Source organism: Lacerta agilis, chromosome 17 (genome assembly GCF_009819535.1).
Source record: "Lacerta agilis isolate rLacAgi1 chromosome 17, rLacAgi1.pri, whole genome shotgun sequence".
In the NCBI taxonomy this organism is placed as follows: domain Eukaryota; kingdom Metazoa; phylum Chordata; class Lepidosauria; order Squamata; family Lacertidae; genus Lacerta; species Lacerta agilis.
In genome coordinates this window covers 9514385-9541465 of record NC_046328.1, presented here as the reverse complement: position 1 = coordinate 9541465, position 27081 = coordinate 9514385, and the positions used below count along the sequence as shown (strand labels likewise).

The 27081-nt window shown below is 44.2% G+C and overlaps 1 protein-coding gene across 1 annotated transcript in view; it reads right to left on the bottom strand.

The window, feature by feature from the left end:
- The window catches only part of FBRSL1 (fibrosin like 1), a 754268-nt gene that overhangs the window by 532111 nt on the left and 195076 nt on the right, over nt 1-27081 (bottom strand). The window contains 1 exon segment of the mRNA XM_033174384.1: nt 9393-9593. Within this exon segment, the coding sequence (XP_033030275.1) occupies nt 9393-9593 (201 nt within the window).

Here is a 27081-nt window from a genome sequence, read left to right as displayed (position 1 = left end):
GGCCTCGTGCATTATATTTCTTGTCCAAAGAACAGTGTGAGGTTTTACATAAACAAATACTAGGCTAATCATTGCAAAGTTGGCATTCCAAGCATATAAAACAGAAAATATTAAAAATAAATAAATAATGATTGGGATTCCAAGCTAGAAAGATTAGTAAGCACCCACACCACCACCGAATTGTTAAGGGGGTGGTGTTAATTATGTCCTTAACAGCAGACTAAAAACATGACTTTGAAAATCTAACTGGCTAAATTACCAAAAAACAAAAACAAAAAATCAGTTGGATTAAAACCAACATAAAAGTCCTTTTAAAGGCAGGGAAGGAAGGACCAGTCAAGCCTCACTTGAGAATCTGTTCCATCATTAGAGAAAGAATCCTTTCTTAACAACTGTGGTCAAGACACACCAGGGCAACTCAAGGCATCAGAGTCGATGGAGGGCGGCACTTCAGAAACCTGTAGGCCATATGCCCCCCCTTTCTTCAAGAGCACATTTTAATCCACTGTGAACCAGAGTAGATTGTAATGCAGTCTCTCTTTTCTTAAAGGTTTCCACAAATGGATGCACCACAGTTCAATGGGCTAAAGAATGCTGCTGCCAGCACTTTGCTTATAGCCGCTGCACAGCTGAATGCAAGTGAAAAGGTTCAGAAGGCAGGAGGAGAGGGAGAGAGGGAGGCAGAGAAAAGAAACCTCAGACTATTATTCTCCCCCCACCCTAAACACTATCATTATTTTTAATCCCATCCTATAATTTGTGGTTGCAGTTGACACAGATCTTTTGAATGCTTGAGGTTAATAATACTGCCACAGCACACAGTCCTGGACGATTCCCAATAGCTTCCTGTCCTCAAGAGAGCACTTTCAGCTGCAGTATCGCAGCTCCACAGCTAGATTGTAATTTATTTATTTTTTGGCATAGTATCTTAAAGTTCACCAGGAAGCAGAGAACACAGAACAACCCTATTTATTATTTAATCTCTTATTCCATCTATGCTCCAAGAAGTGGGGTGTTGCTTAGCAACGAAGAAGAGTGGCATGAGCTTCACTGAGGGAGTACCTGTTTTGACTGGCTGCGTAGTTTTAAGGGAGTTTTTCTTCTGAGTGTTTCGGTTGAATGCCAATCTGCTCTGTACAAGGCCTAAGTAAACCTCTATGTTCCTTTCTCAAATTATACACTGTTTTTGTTCCAACTGCATTATATTTAAATAACTTTGCTAACAATAAGAATTCTGGGAAGGAGAATGTGTGAGCAGTGGTCAGGGATGATGGGAGTTGTGGTCCAAACTTTCTGGAGGGGACCAGGATGGGAGATATTTAAAAAATGATCAAGTAGATGCATTCCTAGCAGGAAAATTTTGTTAGGCTTCAGTTGTTGCCAAGTTTAAAGGACTGAGTGTGTTTCGTACAAGCTTTTTCAGTTAACTCAGAACTACTGTAATTACTAGAGAGAACACAAAGGGCCTCTACATTTATAAGCAAGCTAATTTCTTCCATTTCAACTACTGAACAGCTGAGCATCATGGTGCAGCATCTTCCTGCAAAAACAAGCCAGCCCTATTCAATGATAACTTCTTGTTTATTTTGTGTTTTCTTATTATCTGAGGCCAAGGTGACATAACAGAAGGCGCTTGCCTTTTCCTCCCAAATAAAGAAAGGATTTTGCATACAACAAAGAGGGTGGGGGGAAGCTGCAAGGCTGGTGTACTGAGTTTGCCAATTAAATCCAAGGGAAGGAGAGAGTCTGAAATACAATTACGGCTTTCTGTAAATTACTTCATGTAATTAAATCTGCTTCCCTAAATTACAAACCATTTAGCTCTTCTTTTATAATAATGTAAGCAATGACCAACAACAACCTTTTTATGGAGCCTGATGTCATAAAAGTTGTTAGCAACAAAATTTTCTGTCTCCTCATTTCAAAGCAGTCATTGTAATGAGATCCATTTTATGTCTACACAGAAAGCTGCTCTGAGGATGAGAGGGAGAGAGAGCACTTTATTCTTCAAGACACTGCTCCAGGGCTGGGACCGTATTTGACGAACCATGGCCTGTTTGGAGTTTGCTACTGATCAGCTAATGAGCAGGCACTGGAGTTAAAGGTGTTTTGCAAAAGAGGTTTTGTCAAAAGGAAGCTTTTATTTTATTTTATTTTATTTTATTTTATTTTATTTTATTTTATTTTATTTATTTTATTTTATTTTCAGTATATCAGAGGTTCAACAACTTTTCTCTCTTCCCATTCACAAAATTGATGGCTCACAATTTTGAATTGAATCTGGAAGGGCCATATCTCAGTAGCACAGCATGTGGTTTGCATGAAGAACATCCCAGTTTCAATCTTTGACCACTCCATGTAAAAGCGTCAGGTAACAGGTGATGAGAAAGACCTATCTCTGCCCAAGACCTTGGCATAAACAATACTGGACTATGGCTGTACATACCCTATACCTTTAAAGCATATTTGAAGCACATTTACCACCCCAAAGAATTATGGGCATTATAGTTTGTTAAGGTTTGCTTGGAATTTTAACTCTCTGAGGGGGAAACTAACGTGCACATGGCTACAAAGTTCACTGGGCAGCCTTGGAAGTCCCAGGCTGTGTACACACCATACAACTAAAGCACATGACTTTACCCAAAGAATCTTGGGAACTGTAGCTACAATTCTCAGCACCCTTAACAAACTACAGTTCCCAGGATGCTCTGGATAAAGTCATGTGTCTGGGTTTGAGCATTGGGGGGTCGAGGTTTTCTTTTAAATCCCCAGAAACAACCAAATCCTATGCACACTTTCCTGGGGGTAAGCTCCTCTGAACCACAATGAGTCCTTTTTCACCCAAGTAAAAATTCTCATTTGCAAGGTCCTCAAACTGCAGTTAATTAGCAAAGTTCTGGGGCTTTCGCTCCGACTGGAATCAAAGCATTTTAGGGTTGGAACAGTCTTTTGAAATAATCAAGTCCAATTCGCTGCTCAACATTTGTTCGACAACACTGAACAAATACATTAAAAAAGGATGAAGAGGGTGCACCTCAGAGTATAGAAGGTGGTAGCTATCAATGTCCTTGTCATGGCGGGGTAATGTGTGTGGACATTTTCTGTTTCACCTCAGGCAGCAAAAAGTCTTGGGCTGGTCTGGGCTGTGGCTGCGAGTCCTCCATTATAAGGGAGCACAGGACACAAGGGGATTTCTCAGTAAACATACGTAAGATTGTGCTGTTCACTGGGTTATACAGTGGTGGGTACAAAAGAGATCTGATGTTGCACCAAAGGCTATTGGGGTAAAGTCAACACAGCTGCTCTCCCTTTTTATTTTTATTTTAGCTAGCAATTATTCAGGCCTGTCTAGAACTAGAACTCAGGTACGGGAAAGGATGCCTGACAGATGGGGCACTACATTTCAAATTTCCCAACGCCCTTTTCTAACCTGACAGGAGGCGCTAGGCCCAGAAGGGGTTGCTTAGCAACCATGCTACTCTCTAGCATGGGGGAAATGGATGTGGTAGGCCCAGATGTATAGCAGGGAGAACCCCTAGCCCCTGAAATGCCATCTCCAGAAGCAAACAGCTATCGGTTTTCACAGAGATAGATAGATAGATAGATAGATAGATAGATAGATATAGGGGATGACGACAAATTAAAACAATGAAAGTGGGGGGGGGGCGGCAGGATAGTTTCTCATAAAAAAATGAAAAGAATAGTGCCTGTACATTTTGCCACATAGCTCAGGTTCTAGAAAATATTATTTTTTTTAAAAAAAGAAAAGAATTAAAGCTACCCCCATAATGGACGCTAATGCAAACAGCCCCCCTTTCCCCTAGGCAACCTGTACCTGCTGCTATTCCTCTCAATGTTGCTGTCCCACCCCTTCAAACAAATGCTTAAATGAGGAAGAACCATGTATTTAGCAAGCCAAGCATCGCTTGCTTCTTTCCCCCCCATAGATGTGCCGCAGAGCTGTGTGCTCAGGGCTGGCAGTAAGAAGCTTTAACACACCATGATAAGCTCTGTTAAAATGACAGGGTTTCCCCCTTACTCGGTTGTTTTCTAACTCCCTCCCTGCTGCCAGCGCCGCACCATTCCCAACAGTTCCCCTGCACTTTGTATTCTGCTTTCGGCATCAAAATGCCTAACCGGGACTTAAAGCAGATTTTTAAATTAGTTCCTGACAGCGCAAACAGATTGCTATTGATTGAAATGAGCCTTATTTTAGTTCTTTAGATGAGCGGCCCTAATGACTAAATACTGTATTGCCCATTTCAACACTTTGTGCTGGGGCTCCCCAGTGGTTTCTTAGGCAGCTGCGAATTCTCTGTGCCTTGCAGATTACTAGGAACGAACAGGAGAGTGCCATCTGTGACTTCAGAGCATGTGGCAGCGGCTTTCAGGCTGAGCTGGGAACTTAACAATGGAGAACACCACCCTCCTCGACCCCTCTGAAACAGGCACATTGCTGGGTGCCATTTTGAAAGTTCACTCGCATGTCCAAAATCCGTTTCGGGGTCCTAATCTGCCCCGCCAGTCAGTTTAATCCGGCCCCCGTGGCAGTTTATTTCCTGGGTAAAATCCTAAAAAAAACACCTCAACAACTTCAATCCTAAAAAAAACTTTTTAGTCGGCCCTCACGGCCCTTCACTTCATCAAATCTGGCCCTCTTTGAAAAAAAGTTTGGACACCACTGCAACCAAACATTTTACTGAATGGAACTCACAGGACTAACAAATTTGCTATGGCATAACCTTTTGTGGGCTACTTGCTCCACTTCATCAGATGCAATTTGCTAGTCTTTAGAGCAGGGGGTCACCAATAGAGCGCCTATGGGAGCAACGGGGCCCTTGAGGTCTTCTCCTGGAGTACACAACGTCTCCGAGGTCCTGTCTCTGCCCTCTTGGTCAGGAGGTGCTCACAGAAGTTGTCTTTTTCTCCACTGAAAAGTACATAGAGCTAAAAGAGGACGTTGGAACAACACTATTTCCCACTTTTTATTTAGAATCATAGAATCATAGAGTTGGAAGAGACCACAAGGGCCATCCAGTCCAACCCCCTGCCAAGCAGGAAACACCATCAAAGCATGCCTGACAGATGGCTGTCAAGCCTCCGCTTAAAGACCTCCAAAGAAGGAGACTCCACCACACTCCTTGGCAGCAAATTCCACTGTCGAACAGCTCTTATTTCCTCCATTCTGCTTGCCTTTACATTTAAGCTAAACTTCACTAGCCTAGCAAGGACTTTCTTTCCTGCCGGGCTGCATTTACAGTTCTATATAGGATGCTTAACTGCAGGAGGAGCAGTCAAGGAGAAGCGAAAAGGGCAGAGAGGGTGCCAGCAGCAGCTGCATGTTTGTTAAATCAGGCAGAGTGTCTGAACTGGGAGGGAGAAAGCTAGTCTTAGATTTGCCTCCACTGGCTTGCTTGCTGTTTTTAAAGGGTGCTTCTGGGTGAAAACCAACCAGGTGGAAAACCCGCTTTAAAAACATATAAGAAAAACCCCACTGGCAAGCCTGATGAAGTTCTGCTGTGTATATATAAACCAAGTGGGATCTGCAACAAAATGTTGCAGTGTGGAGTACTGTTTACATAAAAATAGACAGCAGTTTCATAGACTATCTTCAGCTTTCTTTATCGGCGGTTGTAACTACCATTTTCCACATGCCCAACACCCCAGAATGAGGCCTAGGTTTAGGGCTGGCTGGTTCCCATTGAGACTGGTAGGGCTGAAGGGAAAGAGAACAAGGTCACAATTACACCATGCATGTAAATGCATTTAAACCACACTGCTTTTCTCAAAGAATCTTGGCAACTGTAGTTCGTTGAGGATGGTGAGAATTGGAGCTCTGTGAGGCAGTAAACTACAGTTCCCATGATTCTTTGGAGGAAGCTATGTGCTTTAATAGTGTGTTAATTGTACTTTAACGGTATGGTGTGGATGTGACTCAAAACTATGTGTTGGCAGAGCCAGTGGCAGGCAGAGCCAATTCATTTTAGTTTGGTCTCCATCCACTTCCCCAATGAGTTCAAGAAGGGCAACACTGAAACAAAGGCAGATCTGCCTACCACCATCATGTGGCCCCTGGAAAGTTGCCCAGAAGGGAATGTGGCCCCCGCAGGCTGTGCGTGTAAAAATATTGCTGTGAGACAAAACACATTTGCAATCCAGGTCTGTATCTCTTTCCTTCCTTTGCTCCTTTCCCCACCTCTTCCTATTAATCGTTTTTTTAAACTATCATTATATATATATATATATACACACACACACACACACACACATACAGTGGTGCCTCGCAAGACGAAATTAATTCGTTCTGCGAGTCGTTTCGTATTGCGAAAAATTCGTCTTGCGAAGCACAACCATAGGAATGCATAGGAATTTAATTCCCATAGGATGCATTGAAATTTTCGTCTTGCGAAGCATGACCATAGAAAAATTCGTCTTGCGAGTCACCCTTTCGTTAGCGAATGCCTTTCGTCTAGCGAGTTTTTCGTTGTGCGAGGCATTCGTCTTGCGAGGTACCACTGTATGTGTGTGTGTGTGTGTGTGTGTGTGTATATATAATGTGTGTGTGTGTGTGTGTGTGTGTGTGTGTATATATATATATATATATATATATATATATATATATATATATATATATATATATATATATATATATGTATGTAAGTAAAAATATCTCTCCCTCCCCCACTCCCCAGTTTCTCTGCCCACAGATAAAAGTGGGGAATTTCTTGAGGCTATTTTAGCCCAGCTTTTCTCTCTTATCAGGGACAGCAAGTGAGGAAACCTTTGCTGTTAGCAATACAAATGCTGCTGCAGCCATGGAACTATCAAGCTGATGACTGAGCACCAAGTTCCCCCTGCAAACATCCCAGATGAGCAGCTGTAAGTGATAAATGGCCTGCCACCCCCCTGGTGCTTTTCTCTCTTCACCTCCTTAGCTTTGAACAAACATGTTAGTTCAAGCAAAGGCTGCTGGGGCAGCCCCCATTGTGTATGACTGGCAGGCTAGACTACTGCCATCTCAGGAGTTTGTTAAATGCATTGTCAAATTTTGAATGCATGGGGGGAAACGGCTGGAGGCCTTGAGCAGGCAGGGGCGGGAGGGGAGAGGGGGAACAGCCCAAATCGGTATGCCTCTCACATTCTCCAGCACTCCTTGCCTCTCACTCTTTGCAGCTCTAAATTCGCCACCAGGCACCACACAGGAGAAAGCCGAATCACAGAAAGCATACGAAAATTGTGTTTGTTAACCACACCACACACACGCTCACATCTGTAGGAGCGTTGCAGTTGCACCCAGCAGTGCAGATACTGCTTTGCGCAGGTTGTTGGACTCAGCAGCTTCTAAGTAGGGATGGGCAAACCTGTCAGGTTTGGTTTCTCTTGTTTCTTATTTTTCCATTCTTAAGTTTGGATACCCAACATTTCCACACCAATGTGAATTCTTTAAATTAAAAAAACAACACAAAAAACACATGAAAATTTTAGTGCAAACTTCTCCTGATAATAATTGTATGCAATTTTGCCTAATCAGATATTTGCAAAGTGGTTTCCCCCTGTAAGATGCATTTTTAAACATTAGTTTCAATAATGTAGACATTTCGTACACATTGCATGGCTAGAGAACTGCATTCCAAGATTTAGAGAAACATGATTTTTGAGGGGTAGCTGTGTTTCAATTCGTGTATGGTTTTGGAAGGTATGAATTAGCTAGGCTTGCCTTTAAATGCCAAGTGAATCATATTTGTCCCACATCCCTACCAGCAAGTTCCCACAGGTTATATCCAACATGAGAATGGGCCTTTTCATTGGTGGCTCCCACATGCAGGTTGAAACCATTTTATTTCATTCACAAAATGAAATCTGACATGATAAAGGTTTATTGATCCTTTTTGTAAGTTATTATTTATCTACTTTAATGTAGGCTTGCCTGGCGCAATTGTTACATATTTTTAGGCAGGTCTTTGGCTTTTACCAATCTAGGTCCTTTACACAACGGTGGGATGTTTTAATGTTTGTTGTTTTCAATGCTGGTTTTAATGTATGTATATATACATACATTGCACAAAGATATATATATATACATTACGTGTGTGTGTGTGTGTGTTTATGTCCATGTGTTAGTTTTTTTGCTTAAAATACTCTGTCGCTTTGAGTTTCAGTGGTAAAAAAGTGACCAATAAATTTAACAAATAAAAACAATAAAGTTCTAATCAGAGTAGACCTGTTGAAATTGAGAAGCATAAGTCTGCTATGTTTCTTACCTGCAACAGGTCTGTTCTGAGTAGGATACAATCCTATTGTATTACAAAATATTCATACCCTGCCCTCCCATTCTTCCTTCCCCCACAACAAAAGGAACATTTTCCCAGGAGTGCTTACAACAACAAAAAACATAATTTCAAGAGGGGTAATGATATAAAAAAGAGCAACCATAAGCAATCATAATCAAGGCATAAGGAAAAAACACAGTAAAACCGCTAGATGTGTGGGCAGCTTGAAACCAGACACAGGAGACTGACAATTAAATACTTCAGAAAATGACATAGGAGAAGAAAAAAGGCAAACCTCTGGAACACCACCACCAAGAAGGCCCTTTCCCAGAAGGAGGGCCACTGACAATGATCTCAACTCAAAGGCAGGCTAAACTATCAAATATCCTAGTCCCAAACTGTGAAGAGCTTCAAAGATACACACCAGCTGCCTGAATTGGTCCTGAAATGAACCAGGAGACAGTGTAGATGCTTCAATTTCCTTCCTAGAATTTGACCCCGCCTTATTGCATTGGCAACTACCTACAGTCTGGTTCTCCACAGGCAGTAAGAGGTATTTGGTGGATTTCACATTTGGAACTTTGAAAGTCATAGCCAGGCCACAAACACCACCAATTTTGTTAAAAGGTAAGCCACAAGAAACAACTGAGATAATTTGCATCAGATATGTTCAGTTACACCAGTGAAACTAAACCAGCAGAGAGACAAAATGGCATGTACTAAAATAGTCCCACGCACCCCACTTAATTCTTGAAATAAACACTTTTCTAAAGCAGGGTTGGGGGACTTGTAGCACTCCAGATGATGAGGACTCCCAACTCCCATCAGCCCCAGTAAGCATGGATAATGGTCAGGGATAATGGGAGGTCTAGTTCAGCAACATCTGGGGACCCGAACCTGGGGAATGCAACTCAAACAAAACAAGCCTAAGGCCCACAATTTCCCTGAGTGTGGCACACCCACAAACATCTGGACCATTCTGTATTAATCTTAAGTTCAATGCAAATAATATTACATCCAAATAATATTAATAGCAGTAAGTCCAAAGCAAATAATAACATTAACACTTGCCTCCCCCAAGGAACCACCCGCACCAAAGGTGGGAGATAACTTTTGTCCTACCTGCGTGTGGATTTTCAAGGGGATTTTCTTCTTCACCCTCTCCTTCCCTCGATCCGTCTCTCTCCCCGAACTCATGGCATCGTTATTGTGGCCATTTTCGCTTGGCTCAGCTGACACACAGTGTTCAGATTCTCTGGGTTTCTTTCCTGGATGTCTCTCCCATTTTTCCTTTCTCTCTTGTGGCTTCAATGACATGTCCTTCTGTAAAAAAAGGGGTAAATCAGAAAGAGGAATTGAAAAAAAGGTATTCCATAAAACACTACTAGCTACTTTGCTTTCTCACTGTTTTAATCTGGACCAATTATCCCCCTATTACATTTCAAGCACGTATTTACATTTAAAGCATCCTGCTCTGCATTATCCGTCTCAAGGTGTGGCAACCAGAAATCCACACAGTATTCCAAATGTGTTGATACCAAAGATTTGTATAACGGTGTTACGATATTGGCAACTTTACTTTCAATTCCTTTCCTAATGAATTTGTTTGGTGGACAACTGTTGGGGATGCTCTCGTTCTGGGTCTCCTGCACTGAGTGGGAAGCTAGTCTGCTTAGCCTACAAGACCCCTCCAACTCTACAATTTCAACCATAATATATTGCCATTGAAGAAGCATTGAGAAAGACACAGGAGAAGAGGAAGGGGCAAAGAAGGAAACCAGAGTGGTGCCTATATAAGACTTTTTGTTGTTGTTTAGTCGTGACCGACTCTTCGTGACCCCATGGACCAGAGCACGCCAGACACTCCTGTCTTCCACTGCCTCCCGCAGTTTGATATGAGACTTTATTGACCATCAAAATGGCACCCTGGACCTCCTCCATATTCCCTTATTCACTGTAAGGTGAAGTACCATGCTTGTCTGTACAACATGCAGCAAACAAAGGAAAAAACCATGATAAACCAGGAGCAGAACCACAAAACCATATGGAAGGAGTAGGAAACCCTTTTCAACTGGAGAGCATCATTCACTTCTAGGCAACCTTAAGAGGGCCACATACAAGTGGTGAGCCAGAGGCAAACATATAGGGAGCAACCCATGTTCATTTTACCTTTGTACTCAAATCTCTCCCTCCCTCCTGGGCGATCTAGAAGAATGGTCAGAGTTCATTTTAATGAGGCAAAAGCACCTGAGGAGGGTAAAAAGGAGGCCCACAGAGGGTTGTGGCCTGGGGGAAATCCAAGGGCCAGACAAAGCATCCTAGAGGGCCGCATTCACCCTGAGGTTCCCCATCCTAAGTCTTCCTAGGCCAATCATAACATTCAACACCACATTGTATGAGCTCTCTTCAAACATAATAAAATAAAAATAATCAGAAACATAAGAAGCTATATAATATCTCATCTATGGAACAGGAGTAATGCTATCATCCACAATCTTCTCCAGGAATACTGAGAGGATAGTGAACTGCAAAACGTTGCAAGCATTAAAAAAAAAAGTACATTAAATGTTCTGCAATTGCCTTTTTGTCTCAGACACAACAGCGACATCTCTATTCAGTCTCTGCACAAACTGGAGGCTGCAACAGAAACCCATTTGTTCATTTCGTGCTCGCTTTTGCACTCTTTAAGTCCATGGAAACCTGAAAGCAAAGAACTGGGAACTAAGATGAAATGCCCTGCTGGCTGCACTATGCTATTTTCTTTCCCCCCAGTTTTTAATTAACAGATTATTGCACGCACAGGAGGCCACATAGGTTCAGCACCAAAAAAAGAAGAGAAAAAAAAAAGAAGGCTTATTTATTTATTTAGGCAGGCACAGCAAAGCTATATACACACTGACATTTCAGAGCGGTTCATTATCACCTACAATGACATTTTATTTTGCTGCAAGCAGCTAATTCGTTTATGCAGCATCTGGTCATACAGTATAGCCAAGTGATTTTTTTGGCGAGGGAAACCCCATTCCTCTGCAAGCAAAGCACGGATATAGAAGGCAAGGCAAGAACTGTTGTGCAACATGGTTAGAGGCTATATAGATTATTCAGACTGCCCATGTATTTGTGTGCAGCATGACAACTTTGCAAGCAAAACCAAATGACAACTGGTCAGTTGCAGCCACTCCTTATTGAATTTGATGGTGGGGAACATCAGATCGAAAACCCGAGTGAGCCGTGAAGCTCCCTTGATGGCTCTAGGCGAGAAATTCTCTCTCAGTATGAGTTGCATTGTTCCTACCAGTCAGTTTGGTGTTGTGGTTAGAGAATGGGTGGCTAACCAGGGCCATCTTACCCTGCAGGGCACCTGGGCGCTGGACTCTCAGGGGCGCCAGGCCAAGAGTCCGGGGCCTGAGAGTTGAGTCCAGGGAAGAGCCCGCCCGTCGGTCGGAGTGCCACGGTGGGCTCTTCTGTTGCGAGCAGCTCTGCGTCACAAGTTTGGGGGTGACCGAGCCAGCAAGACACTGAGGCGGCCAGGCAGCTCCGCCTTCCTGCATGTCTGGGACTGGGCAACCGGGGGTGGGGTGCAGAGTCGATCTTTGCATCCCGGCGCTGCACATGCTTAAGACAGCCCTGTGGCTGACCTATAGACCGCAAGCTACATCTGGCCACCAAGCTGCAGGAAGTGACCCACCAGCCCTCACAGTGGTGGTGTGGGAAGAAATACTGCCTTTTACTCTTAAAGAGCAGTCAGGGGGCTTATCTCCAGTTTCAGCTCTAAGCACCACAACACCAAACTGGAGATCCCCACCCCCACCGCCTGCTCATTTGGAGCAAAAGGATTCCTCCAACCTACTTCTGAAGTCAGGAGGGCTGAAGAAGCCACTGGTTAGTCTTAAAGGGCAGACAGGGGCTTTGGCTCTGTCTCAGTGCCATGCTGCTTAGTGCTGAAACAAGATAAAATGTTGTACTTTGCTCTGTTTAGAGCATCCAACTATAGACCCATGTTCAAATCCCCACTTGGTCACCTATCGCTCATTCTAACCGACCTCACAGAGTTGTTATGAGAATGCAATGTAAAAGAGATAAAATATATGAAACAATAACAGCAGCAATACCCCCTCTGCCTCCAGTTGGCAGATGTCAAGTGGCATTTAGACAGATAAAGCAAACCCGTGATCACAGAGCCTATCAGGCAGCTTTCCTGGTTAAAGATCAATGTATTTATTTGCTTACTTAAATATTTTCAACCTGCTTCTCAGTTTAACACTCTTGCATCAGCTAATGGCATTTTAGAACAACAGCTGTATTAATGTCACGGCAACCAGAACACAATAAAATGTGAAAACACTGAAAACAGACTCAACCAGCAGCTGGCAATATCCTCTCCTCCTAAAAGAAGTGTTTATAGTTCCAGAGAGACATCTCCTTTGGGACACTATATTGCAAGGGACTTGAGCAGGGCACGCCATCCCTCTGCCAATACAGGCACGGCACAGGCAACTAATTACATTTGGTTCCCCTGCTACTCCCTGATGCGTTCTACAAGGGTAACCCTGAGACTAAGGAGGAGGAAGCTGACAGCCAGGGCCACTTGCCCCCCCCCCCACTGAATGTACCAGTATGTAAGAAGAAGGACCGACTGATAGCCATGTTCAAATATATCAAAGGATGTCATCTAGAGGAGGGTGAAAGGTTGTTTTCTGCTGCTCCAGAGAAGCGGACACGGAGCAATGGATTCAAACTACAAGAAAGAAGATTCCACCTAAACATTAGGAAGAACTTCCTGACAGTGAGAGCTGTTCAGCAGTGGAATTTGCTACCAAGGAGTGTGGTGGAGTCTCCTTCTTTGGAGGTCTTTAAGCAGAGGCTTGACAGCCATCTGTCAGGAATGCTTTGATGGTGTTTCCTGCTTGGCAGGGGGTTGGACTGGATGGCCCTTGTGGTCTCTTCCAACTCTACGATTCTATGATTCTAAGTTGGTAGGGCAATGCCTCATTCTTCCTACAGGACCAGCCTCCACTGCCATGACTGACCAAAGTGTGCTGAAAATGCCCAGGTGAATGGATCAAGATAGGAGGTGCATGAGGATGCCCTGCTTTCAGAGAACAACCTATGCAAATGCACACTAGCTGGGTTGTTGCAAGGACAAAATATGATACCAAAAAATGTATTACATGCTCACCTGGGAGCTCTTGCCGTTGATACGCATACAATGAACTGGGCAGCTTCCCATAGGAGCTTGTCTGATGCAGTCCTATGCTTTCCAGGAGTACGAAATTTATATATGTACCTTAACTGTGGCTCCATGAGATGTAAAGGGACGTAACTCAAGACCGGAGCTTATTGCAATCTATCAGTAAGAAATCATTTTGGTTTTTTTAATTGGAGGCCCTGGCTTTGAGACAACCACCCTCCCACCCACCAATAGCTTCTAACAGGTCAGAAATCTCACTGTTTGCTCAGCCCAGGTTTAAACCCTTCCTTAATCTTCTCTGTTTACACAGCTTATTGAGATTCCAGAGCGTGAAGGAGGAGTAATATCCTTGGGGCTTTGCAGAAGCGTGTGCCATGACTATATCTACTTTAGCAGTCCCAATGCACAGTTCATGGCTGGGAAAGTCATGATTTCACTGTCTAACTACAGTGCGCAAACCATCGCTTTCTGCTTCAGTCAGCACATGAGGAAGCTCACAGCATTAAGGCCACATGTATTTGACCAAATGCTGTAGTGGGAATAGCCACATATTCATTTCCAGAGCAGTTAATTGCGGAAATGGAATTCCAGAGTGGCAGCTAACCTTTGCTGGTTAACAGCCTGCCCTGTAAATCGGGGCAAGAAACCGGTAGCCCTCCAGATGCTCTTAAGACTCCAGCTTGCTCCAGCCAACATGTCCAATGGTCAGGGACGCTAAAGTCCAGCAATATCTAGTGCCCATCAATGTTAGGAAAGGAACAATAAAGTCTGAATCTGCACAAGTTTAAATTAGAAGTGATGTACGTATTTCTTCAAATATAGCCATTTGAACAAACGTCTTAAAGAGTGATTACCCAAAATCACAATTTCAGGTGGGCAAACTCAATTTTTTTTAAAGTTGATTATACTGAAAGAAGCTGAGAGAGAGAGAGAGAGAGAGAGAGAGAGAGAGAGAGAGAGAGAGACTCTGTTTGTGAAAGTAGAGAGAAGAATAGCTAAATGGGGAATATCACACCTCTGGTCTTTTAAATCTTAGCCATACAGTTCCACTGGAAGAAACCACATCTCTCCCCTCCCCACCCTGCAGCACCACAACATTTCCTTAACCTCAGCCTTAACATTTCCACAGGCAGCTGACATATTCCAGATCAGCCTATGTCTTGCTTTTAAAAACAGTGTGACTTTTGCTCTCTGACCCTATCAAAATAAGATGCCCTGCTTGATAAACTGACAGCTTTGGGGAGGTTAAGATGTTTGAAGCTGCAAGCAGGCTTTGCAGGTGTGTGATACTAAAATACAAAAAGAGATTCAAAGAAACTCTTCTCTGCAAAGTTGTTCCTGACACAGCCATGGCATGAAGTAATTTACTGTTGTGTACAAATCACCAATGGGGAAGCTCTGGCCATCCAGATGTTGTTGGACTACAACTCCCATCATCCCTGACCATTGGTCATGTTGGCTGCAGCTGATGAGAGTCAGAGTCCAGTGACATCCAGAGGGCCACCTTTTCCTCATCCCTGGCTTAACACATTTCAATTTGGGACCATTCATTTGGAAGAGGTCAACTCTAACTTGCTTGGACACAACCCCACGCTTGCTTTAAATCAAAGAAATCTGCTTGTGTTTTACACAGCTGTCAAAAAGGGGTGGGGAGAATGCCTTAAGAATTATATATATATATATATCCACAAAGCAACAGTTAAGCAGCACACAGAGTCACTAACAGAAACTATGCACATGGAAACCACTCTCTTAACGTAATGTCATTATATTTATACACAGCAGGAAATACTAGTTAAAAGTCCCCACAAACAAGAAAAACGGAAGGGATTCCCTTCTCTTGTGTGTATATATATCCTGGCTGCCACTATCTGTGCTCTGGTAGCAGCTACACTCACCTACTGTAACATTTACAGATAGGTAGCCGTGTTGGTCTGCCATAGTCAAAACAAAATAAAATAAAAAAATTCCTTCCAGTAGCACCTTAGATACCAAATAAGTTTGTTCTTGGTATGAGCTTTCGTGTGCATGCACACTTCTTCAGATACACTGAAACGGAAGTCACCAGACCCTTAAATATAGTGAGGGAGTAGGGAGGGGTATTACTCAGAAGGGTGGTGGGAATGGGTGATCAGCCGATAGGTATGGAAAACCTGTAGATGACTGTTAACGACTGCAATTATTACAGGGTCTTACAGGGAAAGGCAAGGGGTGAGATGGCTAAAGATAGCTGTAACATGCTACTGTAACATGCTCATTGTGGGGCTGCCCTTAAAGACGGTCTGGATTTTGAGCTGGTTGAATACATGACTGCAAGATTAACACAGGCATGCTAGTTTGAACATACCTCACCAGTAATTTTTTCTAAGGGCACACTGGTTATACCAGTTTGTTTTAGGCTCAATTCAAAGTGCTGGTTTGAACCTTTAAAGCAACATTGCGAGAAAAGCCCAGAAGTGTTACTATTTTGCAAAAAATGTACTAGCCTACCAGAGCCTGTCCAAGGAAGGAAGGGAACTGGGAGCCATTTATATCCTCCAACAGCTGCTGTTGCATTTCTACACTGATCATGAAGGAAGGGGGTTTTCCTCCTCTGAAACCTCTTACCTGGGCCCAGAGGAGGGACATGGGTGCTCAGGCCCTCCTCCGCCAGCCCATTAAGCATGCCAGCATGGAATTTACATGTACTCCCCTGCATGGAATTCCTTGTCGCCTATGGCGACCAGGTGAGTCCTTAAATGCAAAGCTGCTTGAAAGCCCTAAGCAAGCTTAGGGCAAGCTATGAAAAGGATAGTCTCCTCTCGTGGAAGCCTGCCTGACCTTTGTAGCAATCTTCTGAGGCTCTTCTCCCCTGGCTTGTGAGGCAAGGCGGGTGGCTGTCAGAGAAGAGCAGGCCTTTTCACTGATGATGAGCCATCTTTGCAATGACCTCCCAGAACAGATTCGGGGGGCACTTTCTCCGCTGACCTTTTGGTGACAAGTTAAAACCTTAAAAAACAAACAGACCTCAAGGCTTTTTAATTGGCTGCTCTGGTGTTTTACAGATTTAAATGATGCTCCGTGACTGTTCTGCTGATAGTTTATTTTATTTTATTAAGAAAAGGCAGCTTAGCAAAGTAATGCTATAATATTATTACATGTTTAACAGGAAAAATCTTCCAGTACTGGGCAGAGCAATATTGGAGGTGGTCAGCCCTCTATGGGTCCACCAGCCTCCACCATTATGGGAAGCCAGCAGGGGGAAACCCAATACATGTCCAAACAGCAGGCAGGAGCTATTGGAATCCCCACTGGGGATTCTGCAGTAGCCAGCAGAAAAGCCCCAAATGGGGCAGGGGTTTTGGGGGGGAGCAGCCCTACTGGCAGCATGCAACAGCAATGGGCCCAATTCCAGGCCTCTTTGCTGCACAAAACTGAGAACTGGCACCATGAACAGGTATTTCCCTTTTCCGTCTTCCTCCCGTTCCCTCCTACAATGACCTGGACAAACGGCGGGACTACAGAAGCGGTGGTGCCTATGCCCTACCTGCCAGATGGTAAATTGCAATGACTGCCCTCCCCAGACAACTAGAAATCATAGAATTGTATTGTTAGAAGGGATCCCCAAGGGTCATCTAGTCCAATCCCTGCAATGCATGAATCGTGCCCACAAATGTCACTGGATGGACTTAAACCACCAACCTTCTGGTTAGCAGCCAGACACACTGACCCACTGCACCACAGGCTCCTGAAAACAAGATTCATGCTACATCTGTTTTAACTTGGTATATTGGTATCTATTTTCATTTGGCTCAAAAGGTTCACCCCAAAATAATATGATTTCCCAAATGGCTGTTGTGCTGCACAAAATACACTTATGTAGCCGTAGAAACATCACCTGCACTGCTAAAGTCTCTGTATAAACATATAATTAAAAGGGAAGTGTCCCTGCAAAGTAAGCTTTTGCTATAATAATTCTAGCTATGGAAACTTTCACATTAAAAACTTATAAAGCAGTTCAGCTATTCATTTGATTCCAATTCACCTTGAGTATCATTCCTTTCAATAGCAAACTCAAGTGGTGAGTGGCAATGGAAATGGAGGTCCACATAACTACCAAATCCTCCTATTGCATCTCAAGCTGTAGGAAACCCACTCAGTGCAATCCTTGCATAATTCAGCTAAGTCATTGTGCTTTCAATACTAGGAATAGTGAGTATGACCTAATGCCCCTCCCAATATTTTGTCATCCCATGCAAGCTATTTCTTTGATGGGGATGCCAACAACTACCCAAGGCTGCAATGAGAACCACTAAATCAGAGATGGGAAGAGTGTGGCGCGCCTTGTGTTGAACTTCAACTTCCCTCATCCCTGTCCCTTTGCCATGCTGCCTGGGACTGATGGGAGTTGAAGTCCAAAGACACCCGGAATGTCGCAGGTTCCCCATCTCTGCCCTAAATGCTCATACGGCATCTATGATCTATAAGAATATTGCGATTTCTCATTCATGCCACTCAAAGAAAGACAACTTAATTCCAGGCAAGTGAGAGGAGCTAAGGAGGGATGCTGAGTGTATAAGAAAAAATATATATTCTGGGGAAGCCTAAAAGAGAAAGAGAGGGGTGGATACATTTCCCCAGCTACATTCCCCAGATCTCTCCAGAGAGAGATTTCTTATAAATCCTCTGCTGCTGCTGCAGCTGCATATACTCCTCCTCCTCCTTCTCTCTCCCCCCCCCTTTTCTCTTGCTCATTTTCCATTCCCAGGTCTCCCAGTAGGCTCTCACAGCTTGCAAGCACCTCACTGCAGGGCGATTGCTCACATCTCCTGCACTGCCTCCTGACAGGCGCTCCACACGGCTATTAAAACTCCCACAGGTGCCGGCTGTCCGTCAGAAAGGAAATGATCCCACTTTAAGCCATCAGTATTTCCTCTGGTGATGGCAGTAAATGCCCGGCGAGCGCTCGCAGAATTACTGACAGCGGAAAAGTGTGTCAGGGAGCAAGGGAGCTTAAATGATTGAAGGCGAGCCAGGGCGCCTTTTGCAGGTAGATGAAATGAAGCATATTGCCAGACCCAACCTGCCTGGCTTTGGCTGTCTGCATGGAAGCTGAGAGACAGAGAGATCTTCATTCAACTAGACACCAGAAGGCCAAGCCTGCCTATCTTTTGATAGCATGTTCACTTCTTTTCTTTTTTTAAGGATGCTTTCGATTGGAGCTCTTTTTAAAGCAGGGGCTCAGAGATCAGCTGGACCAGTCCTGCAGAGTGTATGAAGACAGAAAGAGAAACCAGTGCAGTTATTCACAACGGTGTTGCTGCTTGGTTCTGGGTTCAATTGGGAAGGGCTGCAGTCAGCGGCAGAGCATCTGCTTTGCATGCCGAAGGTCCCCGATTCAACACCCCCTAGGGAGCTGCTGCCAGTCAGCACTGAAGCAGATGGACCTATAAGGCTCTTCCTACATTCTGCTTGATACCTCCCTACAGCCTGAAGCAGGAGGGAAAAGAGAATGGGAACCTGTGGCTTGCTAACAGGTCATATTTTAGCCAGCTACAGCCTCCAGGCCCAGCACCCACACACAGAATCCTTGGGTGGCTGCCTTTAGATTATTTCCCCAGCCTTCCAACATGTTTGCAGCACTCCAGAGCTGCATGTGGGGTGAGATCTGAACTGGGAGTCCTAGCTGTGTGCACCACAGGGTTCTTCTACAGCAGGGATGGAGATGTGGCTGAACATGCATCAACCCCAAACAAGCGTGGCCAATGAACACAGATGACGGTTCTCCACTCTTGCTCTACAGCTTATAGATGCCATAGTGCTCCCAGATAGAAGGGCCCCTGGCACCAAAACAGCAAGCTCCACTGTCTGCTGCCTCTACAATTATGCTAACATCATCGTGCATTTCCAAGGGTGCTAACAAAAGGCTCTCAGTCACTTCTTGACCTCTCTTCTGAGACGGTCAACAATGGTGCTAAATAGCATCCGCCCCAATTCTGGAGTTCATCCACTGTAAATTTGGGCCTATAGCCAGCATCAGCTTGTTGGTAATGAAGAGGTGAAGAGCATCACTTATGCAGGGGCTTCTCTCTGGGGCAGCTCAGTTGGTACAGAACGAGGCTCTTAATACCAGGGTTGTGGGTTCAAGTCCCACATTGTGCAAAAGATTCCTGCACTGTAGGGGGTTGGACTAGATGACCCTCATGGTTCCTACCAACTCGACAATTCTATGATTCTATGAATTCAGGAGCAGCAAGGCTCTTAATACCATAGTTGTGGGTTCGAGTCCCACATTGGGCAAAAGATTCCTGCACTGTAGGGGGTTGGACTAGATGACCCTCATGGTTCCTACCAACTCGACAATTCTATGATTCTATGAATTCAGGAGCAGCAGGAGCCTTGCTTCCAATCTGTAATAACATCCACTTACTCTTTTACTTGCAAGAAATGAGAGCATGTAACCTCATGGTACAGCCCAAGTTTTATTTATTTCCATTTCTATCCTGCTTTTCTTTCAATGAGCCCAAGGCAGCATTGCATGGTTCTTCCCAGTCATTTTTTATCTTCATAATAACTCTGTGAGGTAGCTTAGGCTGAGAGGTAATAACTTGTTCAAGTGGGGATTTGAATTCAGGTCCACTACACCACAGTGGATTTGCACGTGAGAAGGTCCTGGGAACAATCCTTATTCCTCTCTAGTTAAAAAGGATCTCACACAGCAGGCTTGGAAAAATCTTTGCCTGATGCTTTGAAGAAGAGCTAGGCAGACTAGGCACTATTAGGACAGAAAGATCTGGCCTGACTCATTACAGAAGGAGCTTCATTTGTTCGATGTTTTCATTTATTTATTTGCAATTAACATTTTTAGGGTGCTGTTCCATGCAAGAGTCCTTCAGCACAACTAAGATGAACAGAAAACCCAAAATCTGAATATATCACGAAGCTACCTTAAAAAATGAAGCAGTAAACCCAGGCAAGCAACATGTAATTCAAGACCTGGAGGTCCAATGAAAATGAAAGAGTTTGCAGAGTGCCTCAAGGCCTGTAAGGATGAGGGCTAGATGGACCCCAGGGAGAAGAAGTTCTAGAACCTAGGTTCCACTACCAAAGGATTATCACCTATGGCAAAAGTAAACTTTTTGCAGAACGTCTCAAGTGGGCATATTTGTACAGGAGAAGGTTGGTCCAAACAATACAGGCCCCGCAAGGGAGGTGCCAGCTTCACTAAATAATGGAGCCCTCTGTTCTGTTTTCAAGAGTAGAGATGGGAAAGCTGTGGAGCTCTAGATGTTCTCGTGACTAAGTCCCATCATCCTCAGCCAGCATAGTCAGCTGCTAGGGATGATGGGAGTTTTGGTTACCTATAGTCACCTACATCCCCACCCCCTGCAATGCAGGAGTTGCAGCTAAAGAATCCCAGGCAAATGTCCACCCAACCACTGTTGAAAAACTTCCAACAAAGGCAAACCCTTCCAAGACACTCAGTTCCACTGTCAAAAACACCTCTAACCGTCAGGAGGTGATTCCTAATGTTTAGTCAGAATCTCTTCTCTTTGTTTCTTGAATTCACTGGTTCAGGTCCTAGGCCCTCTGGAGCAGCAGAAAAGTTGCTGCCACAAAGACAAAAGACATTCAATGGGGGACATTTCAATGGGTAGGCACCGCAACACTAAAGGTCTGACTCCCACATTGCACAGAATGGGCCGCCTGTTAAGATGGTATCTGCAGGAAGCTGTCAGCTGTACAGAGCAGTGATGGGTTGGATCAGACTATCTTTTAGGTATCCTGGTCCCAAGCTGCATGGAGTTTTATACACCACCAGCACAGCTGGAACTTTGCCCAGTAGCTGTGACAAAAGAGCCTGCAGAGGCATGCTGAGCGAGTCCTGCCTTGGCAACACTTTCCCGCACCCGTCTCCTGAAGCACTTTTAGTGCTAAATACATATTACATAAAGTTACTTACTCAGTATGAATTCAGAAAGTTATGATTATGTCCCTCTGCATGCCTCTTTAAACAACTCTGCGTCATTCAACTAAAAGGTACAAATGGCACGACAATTTATTATCTCGCCACATTAAACAGTCAGGAGGGCTGCTGCCTTCCATTTATTTTTAGAGTTTTCCTTTTTAAAATGCAGCCATGAAATACAGTAATTCCCCGAAGAATGCATCACATACGGGCACAAAGTTGAACCTCTCACAATGAAGGCTGCTTTATTGCTCCAACAGTTCCCTGGACTGTAACAAGAGACCATACACCTTGATGTAAGGGGCGGCAAATTTTATTATATAAAACACGCATACAGACACACTCATGTAATGCTGCAGCTCATTTATCTACATGGAACTATGTGGGGAGGCAGGAAAAGCAAAACAAAGAGAACACGCCAAGACAAAGAGCTGGGAGGTGAGATGGGAGCAAAAGAATAAAAGGAAGGTAGAGAGCCAGGGATGCGGGAGAAATTTGATTCAGTTCCCATTTAAAGACAAACCTACAGCTGGAAGTTTGGGCACAACTTGGCTTGCAGAAGAGAATTCTACATAGAGTTAAGACAGATAGAGCTAGGAACTATCCCCGTACCTTCATCTCTATGCTGGCTTCTCTATCATTTTGTTGTTTAGACTGATACACTTTAGGTGGCATCCTGCTTACAACTTCTCCTCTCTTGGACCTCAAGATGAGAGAATACACTGGAGCTATCCTCTGAGAACAAAGGAACAAAGGACTGCCTTTGCCTTCTCAAGATTACTGGTAGTTAGGTTAGAACTAGAAATCTTTCTATGCGCTTCCTACATTAAGCGTGGGCTTGAAAATTTTCCAAAATGCAACATTTCCCAGTGCTTTATTTTTCCATGGGAAATGCTCTGTTTCCTAAGTTCATTAGCAACAGGGAATGGATGCCAACTGCAAAGGCAATTTTATTAGGCATGCTTGGCAGTTTCAAAGTTTTTAGCTTTGTTTACTAAATACAAGTAAAACAAACATGCTAAATTAAATCACTCTCTAGGACATCAGAACATTTTCTGCTGCAAACTGATTCTTCCCCCTCTGCCCAATATGCAAACTAGCCTAATCTACATAGGAAAAATTTCCAGTACAATTTTTCTCTTCCCCCAGAGAACCCACTTCATTGGCAATATGCAGATGACACACAGCTCTACTTCTCCTTTACATCTGCAGCCTTGGAAGTGGATGTGCTGGACCAAAGTTTGAAAACTTCGGCTGGTGCAAAATTCAGCATCCAGTTTGCTCACCGGGGTAAGATGGTTTGAGCATATAATGCCAATACTGGTCTGACTGCACTGGCTGCCAATTAGTTTCCGGGCCCAATTCAAAGTGCTTGTTTGACATATAAAGCCTTAAACGGCAAGTATGGCTGGGAGAGACTCCTGTCTGAAACTCTGAAGAGCCACTGCAAGTCAGGGTAGACAGCAATACCTCAAGCACCCCATATTAACTGACCCAGACCCTGAGTTGCTCATCTGAGACCCTTTTTTGTGTGCCTCACCTGCGAGATTTCTGGAGGGTAGCAACACAAATACAGGCCTTTTCTGTGGTGACTCCCTGAATTGTGGAATGATCTCTCTAGGGAGGCTCACCTGGCACCTTCATTACAGATCTTTAGGTGCCAGGCAAAAACATTCCTCTTCTCCCAGGCCTTTGGCTAATTATACAATCTATGGCATTTTAAACTACCTGTGGGGTATTGTTTTTGTTTGTTACTATGGTAGATATTTTTGTAAATTTATATTGCAATCTGGCCTGTGATTCTCAGATGAGGGGTGGTATAGAAATTTAATTAATAATAATATTTATTATTATTTATGAGGGTGAGGGACTTTGGATCCCTTGAATGGATCTAGCCTTGGCTTGGCTTGGCTTCACAAAGTTGCTGTAACTCCCATTAATGTGTATTCTGCACTGTTCCAGCTCTCTACCCTAGTACTGGCCCAAAGGAAGGCAAAGAGCAGTAAGGTTAACAGTACTAACTCGGGTTAGAGGGTGGAGTGGAGGGGTTCAAGAGAATTCTGATACCATACAGGACAATTTCCCCAGTTTGTCTAGGTGTAAAGTGGTCAGAGGTAGAGCACACACTTTGCATGCAAAAAGCCCCAGGTTCAGTCCCCAGCAGGTTCAATCCGGATAGGACAGAGACAGGTCCTGTCTGAAACCCCAGAGAGCCACTAGAGGAATGGCTGTAGCTCAGTGGTAAAACATCTGCTTTGCAAACAGAATGCCCCAGGTTCAATCTGTGGCATCACCAAGTAGGACTGCGAAAGACTCCTTGTCTGAACCTCGAAGAGCCACTGCCAGCCGGGGTAGACCATATCAAGTTAAATGGACAGGACAAATCCAGTTCTTATTATGATGCTCTTCCTGCTGATCTCTTCCTAGATGAAGCATTGACTTGCTAACATTCAGAATGAGAGCAGACCAAGACTTGATACCAAACAGTCTCAAAATGGCAGCCCTCTGTTTCACTCACCCCTAAGCAACATTTGGCTAACTTTGCCATTTTGTTTTCCCGCTGCCAGCTGTTACAAAGCAAAAACTCTGCGATGAGCATTGGATCTAGTTTTGCCCAGGCGATGTCACAGTGGCTGTGTGGGCAGGTTAAGACTTGGAAACAGGGTGTGATGGCAGATAGCATTGCCTGAGAACTTCCCTGGCTCAGAACCTCTGACAGAGAAAAGGAAACGTTATGTTTTGCAGCTGTATCAGTTCCTGCCTCCCGGTTGCAGGTGCTATTCTCTTACAGAGTTGTTAGCACACTGCCTTTTAATAAGACAGCACACATTCAATAGGAAAGCACTGAGGGTCATTAGCAGATTACCAGTTGTTTACCAGACAGCCATTTCAAGCTATGTGATTTTAGAACTGCTATGTAAGTGTCCACAGGCTCCCAGCTGTTATCTTGACATCCAAAGATGGGCACAGGGCAAGGTTCTGCTCGCTCTCGCTCTCTCCTTTAGGACTCCGCTGTCATTTCAAAAGCCTTGCATGCTGAATCCAGTAACCCAAACCATCTATTAAATTCTATTTACACTTACACTGCTTCTAAAAACTGTTTATTAGCACACCGGGGAGGACTAAGGGAAAATCTTCTTTGCCAAAGGAGACCGACAATTTTAGAGAAAGCAAGCAGAGGTTATTCTTTTCAGAGTGGCAAAGCTGCCATGCAGTTGCTCTCTCTCTCTCTCTCTCTCTCTCTCTCTCCCTCCGTCCCCCGCCCCACCCCAAGCCAGGCTTCATCTCGAATCACTGATTTACAAGAGTGTCTCTCTCAAGAAGAACAACTGTGTCTCATTAACACCGCGCCAGCTGGTGCCATGTATAGCTTTCAGTCCCAATTTTGCCTAAGTGCTTCATAGATGCTTAACGTTTTGTTGACGATGTCTGGCCAAAATCACAATCTTTAATTCCCTAATCAAAGATTGTGATTTTGGCCAGACATCTCCAATGAAATAGACTGTGTGTGTGTGTGTGTTTGCGTATAAGGACTCCATTCTCCATCTGAGAATGTCTTGCGTTACACAAACTCTCAGGGCCATGCAAGATGGACCAGACCCGGATATAGGATCGCATTGAGAAGTAGCAACAGAAAGGCTCCTGCAAAATGGTACAGCCACGAGCAACGGGCTACATTTTCCGCGGCAGTAGGAGGACTTCTTTGTATGTCAAGTTCACTAGAATCCCAATGTAAAAGCACAGTGTTATGGGCTGATGCACTGAGCAGAGAATGCATTACCTGATGACTCTGGGCCAGGCTTCCTCAACCTCAGCCCTCCAGATATTTTGAGACTACAATTCCCATCATCCCTAACCACTGGTCCTGCTAGCTAGGGGTCATGGGAGTTGTAGGCCAAAAACATCTGGAAGGCCAAGGTTGAGGAAGCCTGCTCTGGGCCAACCGCTGGGTAGGAGGAGACAGAAAACCACCTACCCTCTTCCAGGCTTGTTTGAGGAAGTGTAAGATACAAGTGTACTAAATAATCAAAATATGCAACCGCTGAGAAACTGGCCTTTGCCAATACCAGTGCATACTTCATGCAAGGTTCTGCTTGAAGTCCCTAAAATATCAGAAGGTAACTTCACAATGACTCTGAGCAGGGATTTCCATGTGGCTGTTCTACCTATTTGGTGAAACCTTTGAGGTATGGCAGGAACCTGCTATTTGTTCTTTCTGGAAACAGTTAAAGACATTTTCTTTTGGGCAACCTCTTGCAGCTGGACGAAAAGGCTTCAGCTATTTTGTATCACTTTAAAATCTGCCATTAGGTCTTTTTACACTGCTTTAGAAACTATATTTAGTTGTTTTATGGTATATTTGGAAATCGCCTCGAGACTCATGTGATATAAGGATGATTTTAATCATCATCATCATCATCAGCTTTCCTTTTGATTCTCTATCCCATTTGTGTCCTGCCCTACCTTCAGGATGGCAAATGTGGGGTTAAATCACTCATGTAATCCTTTAAAAAACAACACCTACACTCCTGTAAGGAAGGGATGGGGAACTTTGGCTCATCAAAGTGTTGTTCAACTTCAACCATCATTAGCCTCAGCCAGGAAGGCCAATGTTCAGGGATTATGGGAGTTGTAGTCCCATAAAAGTTAAGAGAACCAGAGGTCCCCCATTCCTGTGGTAAGTGAAGCTGAGCTTGTCACAGGCAGTAGGCCTCTGAATACTACTTGCTGGGAATCACAGGTAGGGAGAGCGCTGTTCCACTCAAGTCACAGAATCATAAAACCATAGAATTGGAATTGGAAGGGACCCCAAGGGTCATCTAGCTCAACCCCCTGCAATGCAGGAATCTCAGCTAAAGCATCCATGACAGATGGTCACCCAACCTCTGCTTAAAAACCTCCAAGGAAGGAGAATCCGCCACCTTCCGAGGGAGTTAGTTCCATTGTCAAACTGTTCTTATTATCAGAAAGTCCCCCCACCCCCCGATGTTTAGTTAGAATCTCCTTCCATGTAACTTGAATCTATTGGTTCAGGTCCCACCCTCCAGAGCAGGAGAAAACAAGCTTGCCCCATCCTCCATGTGATAGCCCTTTAGATATTTGAAGATGGTTAATATCCTATCTCTTCTCAGCCTCCTCTTTCCCAGGCTAAACATACCCAGTTCCCTCAGCTGTTCCTCGTAAGGCTTGGTTTCCAGACCCTTGATCATCTTGGCTGTCCTCCTCTGCACATGTTCCAGCTTGTCGATACCCTTTTTAAATTGTGGCGCCCAGAACCGGACCAGAGAATAAATGACCGCTGGGAGGAGTGCAGAGAGAAGAAACGCCATGGTGCACCTGCAGCAGCGCAACTTCATCTGCCCCAGCTGCAACAAAAGATGTCTCTGCCTCTACAGCCGGTGCTGCAACCTTCCTACAGCTCGACTTCACCCGCAAAGGCATATTCCTGCATTGTCCCCCAAGACAGTCGGATGCTGATACACACACACACACACACACACACACAGTTCTAACTCTACCAATTGTATTTTAGTAGTTCTTATTTTTATCTGCAAGCTGTCTTGAGTCCCATCAAGGGGAAAAGGTGGGGTATAAATAAATGAAGAAGAAGAAGAAGAAGAAGAAGAAGAAGAAGAAGAAGAAGAAGAAGAAGAACAACAACAACAACAACA